We start from the raw sequence: 8,347 nt of genomic DNA, 5'->3' as shown, positions 1-8,347 counted from the left end.
TGGTCTAGTGACAAGGAAAGAGGGGGTAAGGGCTATTGGGAGGGTAAACAAGAACACCTGCTAAGATCTTTCTTGTGGTGGTCTGTTGTATAACAAACCACCCCGAGCTTAGAGGCATAATAGGATAACCATTGTATTATGTTCGCAGGAAATTTGGACAGGGCGTGACAGGCATGAGCTGTCTTTGCTCCACATTGTTTGGGACCTCAGCTGGGAAGACTCAAATGTCTAGGGGCTGGAGTCATCTGCAGGCTTCTTCATGTTGGGCTAGGACGATGATAAGGCTGGGCTGAGCTGGGGAGGTTGGGCAGAGCACCTCATGTGGTTTTCCATGTGGACAGCTGCCTGCATGGCTACTGAGTTCTCAGAGCATCCTGGGAGGGAGGATCTTCAGAGGGGTTCTCTGGAGAGGGAGAATTCCAAGAGAACCAGGGGAAGCTGCGTGGCCTTCTAGAACCTAACTTCAGAATTTACATAGTATCACTTGTGCCATATTCTATTGGTCAAAGCTGTCAGAAGCCCTTTCAGATTCAGGGGAGCGAACCTGGACCTCACTTTTTGATGGGAGGAATGTCAACCAATTTGTAGACCTAAAAAAATTCTCTACAGTCCTACCTAAACCAGAGGACACACATATATATTCCTAAGATTCTCCTTACATTGTTGCAGTTAAAAGGAAATTTCCGTCTACTCCTCAATCAACCATGATGTCAGATTTCTTTTTTCAAGCTTAAATTCTTTTCTCAACTAAAAAATAATTTTCCTTTCAGCCCACAAATGGTACAATACTGTCTAGAAACTCCTACTGAATAGATGTTGTGGCCTTTTCTCTCAAAAGACCAATTCTGGATCAGTACAAAAGGGGCTGAAATCTCTCAAATTGTGAAGGGGAACTTTGGCATAAAAAATATATGTATAATACTATGATAGAACATGAATGAATGACTATTTAATCTGCTCCAGTATTTCCTGGTAAAAATACACAAATGTTTGGATCCTCCTTACATTGAATTAAATATTAATATTTTTGGAATATCTATGAAGTCAAACATTGAAGAGTATAAGAAGAGGGGCGCCTGGGTGGCGCAGTCGGTTGGGCGTCCGACTTCAACCAGGTCACGATCTCGCGGTCCGGGAGTTCGAGCCCCGCGACAGGCTCTGGGCTGATGGCTCAGAGCCTGGAGCCTGTTTCTGATTCTGTGTCTCCCTCTCTCTCTCTGCCCCTCCCCCGTTCATGCTCTGTCTCTGTCCCAAAAATAAATTAAAAAAAAAAAAAAAAATTAAAAAAAAGAAGAGTATAAGAAGATAAGATTAAGTTCCCCACTTACAAGTAGTTAGAATTTCTAGGTAGAAGGAAGGAGATTCTCCATCCATTGCCTTAAATGGTAGAACTGAAATAGAAACAGAGAGCTCCCGGGAAGTGGGACTGGGAAGTCCCAGTAAAAGAAAAGGCCGGTGATACAATTACAAAAAAAAAAAAAAAAAAAAAATAATAATAATAAAAATCATTTATCGGTCAAAACAAAAAAAGTGGCCTGAGTTCTGGTCCTCAAAAATTGGTAGATGTCAATCAGGGGGAAATGGAGGAGAGGACAAGACAAAGGCATACACTACTAAGAGAAGTGGAAAAGGTGAGGCTTGGGTCCTCTGAAAACTTGCTTATGAGCTCGTAAAAGGTAAACGCTATGCGCGTCCACGCTGACATCAACACCTCGAGCTCCTTTCGCCTAGGAGAGCTCCGGGTGGCGGGCTTGGACTCGTCGTTTTAGGAGATTCCCAGTAGAGGGCGCCGTAAGCCCGCGAGTCCTCAGCGAAGCCTGGCTGCGGAGGCGGTGCGTCCTCGGCCCGGGGGCGGGGCCACCGCGCTCACGTGACTTTTGCTCATGGCGGCGGCGGCGGCGGCGGCGGCAGCGGCGGAGCTCGGCGGCCGGAGCCGGATCCTGTAGCCCGGGTGTGGGCCCGCGTCAGTCCGTCCCTCCTTCGGCCCCCTCTCTTGTCTTCCGGAGTGTGGCTGGCGGAGCCCGGATGGCGGAGCGAGGCCTGGAGCCCGCGCCGGCCGCGGTGGCGGCGCTGCCGCCCGAAGTGCGGGCGCAACTGGCGGAGCTGGAGCTGGAGCTCTCGGAGGGTAGGAGCCGGGCGGGGGGAGCGAGCGCCCGGGCGCCGTTGCGGATCGCGGCGACAGGGAGAGCAGGTCCCCGCCGCGCGCCCTGCTGGCCGTGCGGGCGAGATGGGAGGAGGGTGCCGGAAATCTGGCCCGTGCTCCGAAGGGTCGTCTTCCCTGCTCTCGCACCCCATGAAGTGGGTTTCCTGAGGCGTTCATTGTGTTCTCTGGGTAGGGGTTAAGCAGGGGCTTCGGGGAGAAGTCCTCCCCGGGCCCGGGCTGTTTCTGCACTCCCTGCCCCTCAAAACCCGAGACAAAGCTGCGCCCTCCCGCTTCTGCCCGGGCGTCTGGGCACGGTGGGGGTGGGGGTGAGGCTGAGGCTGAGAGCAGGGTGGCTGACAGCTTTCGCCTGTCCTCTACCCTTTTCGAGGGGAGGGCCCCATGCCTGTTTCAGCTCCCCTCCCCCTTCCAGAAAAAGAGAAAGATACATGGGAAATCCGCAGCATTTCTTCTTCCTCCTTCTTTAACAATGCGAGATGCCTCCCCAGTGACAGGAGTGAGCTAGGAGCAGGGTGGGCCACCGAGGGTCCTAGGGAGGTTGGAAGCAGTGGCATTAACCCAGAGAGAGACCCACTGTGCTGTTTTCACACCACCTTTGTCATAAGGGTTTTTTTTCCTGGTGCCTGTATTCGGGGTGAATTTTCCGCATCTGATCACCTTTTGGAGTCTTTGAAGAGAGAAGGAGGGTGACTACCGGTTACATGCAAATCCTGGCCGGCACCCTCTTTCTTCTGACAATGGGTCGGTGCAAGGAGGGTTGGATTTATTTTGAGAATTAAAAGAATGGAGTAAATCGAGCCACTGTTATTAGAGAAGTCCCTTGGACAACAATGAGAGAAACGTTGCTCTGTTGTGGGCATGTGATCAGGCTTCTTGTGCAGTTGTGATCAGTTCTCCATAAAGTTCCTGTTTTTATCAGGGGCTGACTCTGAGACAAAAGCAGCATTTTCTACAAGCTTGATGTCAGTACTGTGGTGGTGTTCTCAGAGTTGCATATTCTTACTGAGTTCCTTGCCAAAGGCCCTCTTTGCTGGCGTTTTTCAAGTGGATTAAATACTGTGGATTTGGAAGAGAAGAATGTGACAAGTTCCCAGGAGAGTTCGGACTTTTTGTTTACTTATCAAGACATTCTCTCCCCCAGCCCCCTCCCCCCCCCAATCCTTTACAATGAAAACCCAGAAGTGGATTATGAACGTTGCAAATCCTGTTGGGCATACAAGGAAATAATTAATTTTTAATAACCCTGTTAGGTTTTCCCAATATATAGGGAGGTGCTGTTTTCATTTGCACTTAATTGCCAACATATTATTTTTCAATTAATCAGATAGGAAGGTGTTTTTTGCCCATCCTCAGAATCAGTGGTGGTGGATGAGTTGGTTTCTGTGACGTATTTAGAGCCTTACCATCGGTTCTGCCTCTCAAGATAACCTCATTCTTCTCCTATATTAAAATATTGTCATTAAATCTGTAATGATTTCCATTCAAATCTGACTTTTAAAACAGTTAACTTCATAGTAACAGATCAGCTATATTTGATTAGCCAGAAAAGGGAGCGCTTTGGCTGGTTGTTTGTGTCAGAATGAGATTAAAAATAGGAGTTGATTGCTTTTACACAGAGGGAAATCCTGGAAGCTCCTTATTCTTGGTATATCGGCTTCCAGCTGATTATTGTTTACTTCTCTGAATGTTTCTAGAAATGATTCCGAGGAACTGTTTCTAGGACTAACACTGATTAGCTCACCTTTCTCTGGTTTAGAAAGGTGTCAGACTCCTATAAACTGAATGTCAGGACAAGTTCCTGGTTTACTTTCTGATGCGGGATTGCTTTGGTTGACATATACTTAGTTTGAGTTAGTTTCGTGTAGATTTGTACTACGTTGTCCTGTATCTCTTTTAGCAATGGACAACTGGGAAAAATACAGTTGAAAAATCTTGGGCCTGCAGTATCAGCATCTTGGCCATCTGTCTTTTTCTCTTGCTTAAAAATACAGTACAGAGGACACTTGACTAGAGAAATAGGTAGACATTTTTAGGGCTTCAAGTGAAGTGAAAACAACTCACTATCCCCCAGATCTATAGCACAGGATGTATTTGTGATGTCTGTAGTATATTTTGAATGAATCCTGCCTGTTTGTTTATTGTACATTTTCTCTACAGCTGCTGCTCTGACAAAAGTTTTTTTTTTTTTTTTTTCTTTTTTCCTTTCGAAAAAAATGTGCTTTTAACTGTGTGTTTGTCATGTGTTGCTGGTTTGGGGGAACTTATTCTGTGATTTTATTCTTTTTTTTAAACGTTCGGGCCATAGTTGGTCCTAATTATAGTGATAGCCTGAGCTGTATACTGTGAAAGAAATTTCTTTGTGCTTGTCTGTATTTTCGGCTGCAGGCTTTGGTCATAGCTCCGCCAACTCTGGGCCGAAATGCAGGTTTGTGCCTCTGTGGGCTGTTTGCCGCAGAGCGCGTTGCAGAGCCCAGAGCTGTGTCTGGTGCTTCAGGCAGGTCACCGTGGACTTAGTAGAGAAAGCTCCTCGAGAATCACTTAAAGTTGAAGTTACAAATAATCATGAGCTTCTCTGGAGATGAATTGAATAGGTAGGAAGTTTCTACAGGTATTCCCATGCTGGGTATTTTCTTCATGATCCACATATATTCTTGTTCCTGCCATATCTATTACACGTTTGACAATGAACTCTGTTGTCTGAACTTTATTCACATGTTTTACTCGAGTGTATGCATCTAAAGTAACACTAATGATGAGATTTATTTGTTGAAACCTGTCATACAAAATACACTGTATAATGATCCTGTGCATTATGTCATCTGGGCTTTGCTGCAACTTGGTGATTAGGTAGAATAGATAGATGTTATTACCACCTCTCTTACCTTTTCTTTTCCTTCCTTCTTTCTTTTCTGTTTTCACAGAAGGGAAAACTTCGAAAGGTTAAGAGGTTAAGTGTGTTGGCTAAAGTTGCTCACGTAATAAGCGCCATTATCCTAAGCTGCCATGTAATTATGGCATCTGTTACCATCGGATGATTTAAATATCTTTACTGTTAGGGCACACGCTGTTACCTCTCATTTTTACTCTAAGGAAATGCTATGTAACAGTTGTGTGCCACAGTTCTAAGTAGTCCCCTTGATTCTCTTTCTGAAATCTCTTCCTAGTCTGTCATTCACTTCTTTGCTTCAACAGACATTTATTTTGTGCCTACCATGTGCTACGGATACAGAGGTGAGCAGGGCTCTGTGTCAGCTTTTAAAGAGCCCTGAATCTGGTAGGGATGTCACTTAAATACCAACCAAACAGTATATGAGACCACGATAGAGTTTTGTACAGAGGCTGCCTTCTAAGAAAAGAGGAAGCTATCTGCTTTGTCGTTGTGAAAAAGAAACAGCAGAGAACTATAAATATAAGATGGGATTGTGTGTCGAGACGGGTGTGATCTTGCCCATGCAGTTCAGTCGTAAGTATGAAGGGAAGAGGGACATAAATCCCATACTTCTGTGGCTTGTCAGAAGGAGCTGAAGTCTTTCAGTGTCCAAAGATGACAGTTGGGAAAGTATTCAAGACAAAATAACACAGGAAGGACTCCTGCCTTTTGTGACTTGAACACTTCTCTGAGCACAAACACAACAAATTCAGTCACATCCTCCCTTCTCCTATTCCATCACTTATCTCTGGAGTCCTTAAAGCATGGTATAGGGCCCACCTTGAAGGTGGAGGGATAAGAGAGGGCCCCTTGCTAGGAGTTGAAGGGAATCCTCTTTAGGAGTGGGGAAGCCGTGGGGGAGTGGAAGAGGGAAAGGGGACGATGCTGGCTAGAGATCATATTTCACAAGTGGGCAAGTAAAATTAAGGGACCAGGAAACTGGGGAGTCCCTCCTGCTTTATCTACAATTGGGAAAGTGGTCCACTTTTCCCAAAATACGTAGCACAGTTGCGAATTCATAGGATGTCCGTTTATCAGAAAATTACATCTAAGTAGTTGTCCTACCTAATGCTCGGAGTATTAAGGAAAACAGGGGTGTGGATTTTTAAATAACACAAACTGGGCATTAGCTAAGTGGTTTCCCCAAAACTTGCATGTGTATGTTTTTGGTGGGCTACATTCGTCTTACGCTGGAACTCATCTTTAGGAATTGCAGTCAGAGCCTGTGGCACATTCCTTTGAAAATCCTCACGGTGACACATTTTCTTTGAGGGTGGAGCTTCATTTTATAGGTTACTTGGAATCAAGTAGAGAAAAACTGGTGATGTTCTTTTGGAGTCCATTTTGGATCTTTTTTTTTTTTTAAACGTTTATTTCAGAGAGAGAGAGAGCGCGCATGCGCGCGCACGCAAGTGGGGGAGGAGCAGAGAGAGAGGGAGACACAAAATCTGAAGCAGGCTCCAGGCTCAGAGCTGTCAGCAAAGAGCCTGACATGGGGCTCGAACCCACGAACCACGAGATCATGACCTGAGCCAAAGTCAGGTGCTTAGCTGACTGAGACACCCAGGCGGCCCTATTCTTTTGGAGTCCAAACTAGGTGTGATCGAAAAAATCAGAGTGATTGTAAACTGACTTCAGTTGTGACTGTCAAAAACGTAGAATGACGTAAACTGGTTTTGAGGGCAGTTCCAGAAGACAAGTGACAAATTGGTTGGTAGAATGAGTCACCTACTGTAAAGGAGAGTGCTTGTTTGGACACCCTCGTTCTGATGTGTTTTTTGAAAAATTATTCTTGTTTGACGGCCCCATAGCATCGGGCTGGAGTTTTGAATGAGAGAAATCGTCAACCCTTCACTTTCAGCCCAACCCCTGGTGGCTGCTTAGCACCTGTGTAAGGATTAGCACCTCAGGGGTGAAAGTTCGGATGATCAGTTAGAATGGGCCCTCACACTATATTTGTATCATGATTAGTACACTTCTCCATGGTCCTCTCTCAGGAATGCTCTTTGAAGAGCTCCTTCCTGCTTGCTTGCCCAATATATTTTCTAATATATTTCGATTGTTTTTCATTTCACCCCACTGTAAGCTCCTCCAGAGGTAATTCATATCTTAAACTTCTTTAAACAGCTTCCCAACTATTTCTTTCTTGTACTGTTTCTTGTAAATTTTGGCTCACTTCAATTTGATTTGAAGTGAGACATAAAGTCCCTGTCTTGGGGGTTTGACTTTGGTCTGAGGCAGGGTTGCATAATCATTTGAGAAGCACAGATTTTGGCATCTGTTGGGCCTGGGTCCAATTCCTGGCTTCACTTACTAGCTCTGTGACCTTGGACAGACTTTGTCCCCTCCCTCATTTTAGTGTTTCCAGTTCTTAAAGGAATGACAGTCTCATTGGAGTTGTAAGGTTTAAAATGAGCTGACTATAGTGTGTGGCATTCAGTGGTCACTTGGTATGTGTAATCTTTATTGTTTCTGATAGTGAATGGATGCATAGTGAGTGGCTGTTTTTAATATCCTGTGTTACTTAGCAGAATATGGTTCTGTAGGAAGTGATGACTGGAATCAATTTGTACACGTATTTTTTTAAAGTAAGACCTCACTCCACCATCAGTTGCTCCTGTCGGCACCCTCTACCCTTAGTTCAACACATGTTGGGTCACTGCAGACAGTTGACTGGGGCAAAAAAGAGTAGCTGGTTTGTTTCATACAGACATCTGGCGTGTGTACATTTCCAAGCCTGTAGGTTCTGGCAAATGGCTTTGAAATTTAAGCGTGGTTGCTGAGACTCAAGCATCTAACAGCTATGAAAAGGCACATGTGGGTCTCAGAGCCCTCAAATAGTTTTTGTCTCTTCCTTTTCTTAGTCCTCCGTTTGTCTTTAGTGAACAAAATCTTTCAGTTCCTCCTTCAAAAGTTTTCTTGGTCCTCTTTTTTTTTGAGTTGTGCTTACCACCAACCTTGTCTGGTCATCTATCTTTAGAGTCTGATTTTTGTCTCTCTTCAGCTCTAGATTGATCCTTTGTTTTTTAAAGATACTGCTTTTATCTAAAGTCATTGCTAAATCCAAGGCTTTTGCCTCTCATTTCTTTAAATTCTAAGTTTCCTAAAAGCAAGGATGGTCTCCTATATCCCCTATTCCTAGAGTCTAATGTAGTGCTATTGTATACATCAAGTAGCGCCCTCTCTTTTCGTGATTGATCATAGCCTAGAGGCGTAAGTGAGAGTTTTTCATGTTTTTGTGTTTTTTAAAAAAATGT

General features: G+C 44.8%; 1 protein-coding gene across 4 annotated transcripts in view; it reads left to right on the top strand.

Moving 5' to 3' along the window:
• Positions 1 to 1,891: 1,891 nt before the first annotated feature.
• DIP2B (DIP2 acetate--CoA ligase B (putative)) overlaps positions 1,892 to 8,347 on the top strand; it is a 226,647-nt gene continuing 220,191 nt past the window's right edge. For all 4 annotated transcript variants that reach the window (XM_086713406.1, XM_025930846.2, XM_086713405.1 and 1 more), the window contains exon 1: positions 1,892 to 2,125. In XM_086713406.1, the coding sequence (XP_086569532.1) occupies positions 2,026 to 2,125 (100 nt within the window). In that variant the 5' untranslated portion in view covers positions 1,892 to 2,025. The remainder of the gene's footprint in view (positions 2,126 to 8,347) is intronic.

Source organism: Puma concolor, chromosome B4, assembly GCF_028749965.1.
Source record: "Puma concolor isolate L17-30 chromosome B4, mPumCon1.1.hap2, whole genome shotgun sequence".
Lineage (NCBI taxonomy): Eukaryota > Metazoa > Chordata > Mammalia > Carnivora > Felidae > Puma > Puma concolor.
The sequence above is the reverse complement of the archived record's forward strand: the minus strand, read 5'-3'. Positions and strand labels throughout refer to the sequence as shown.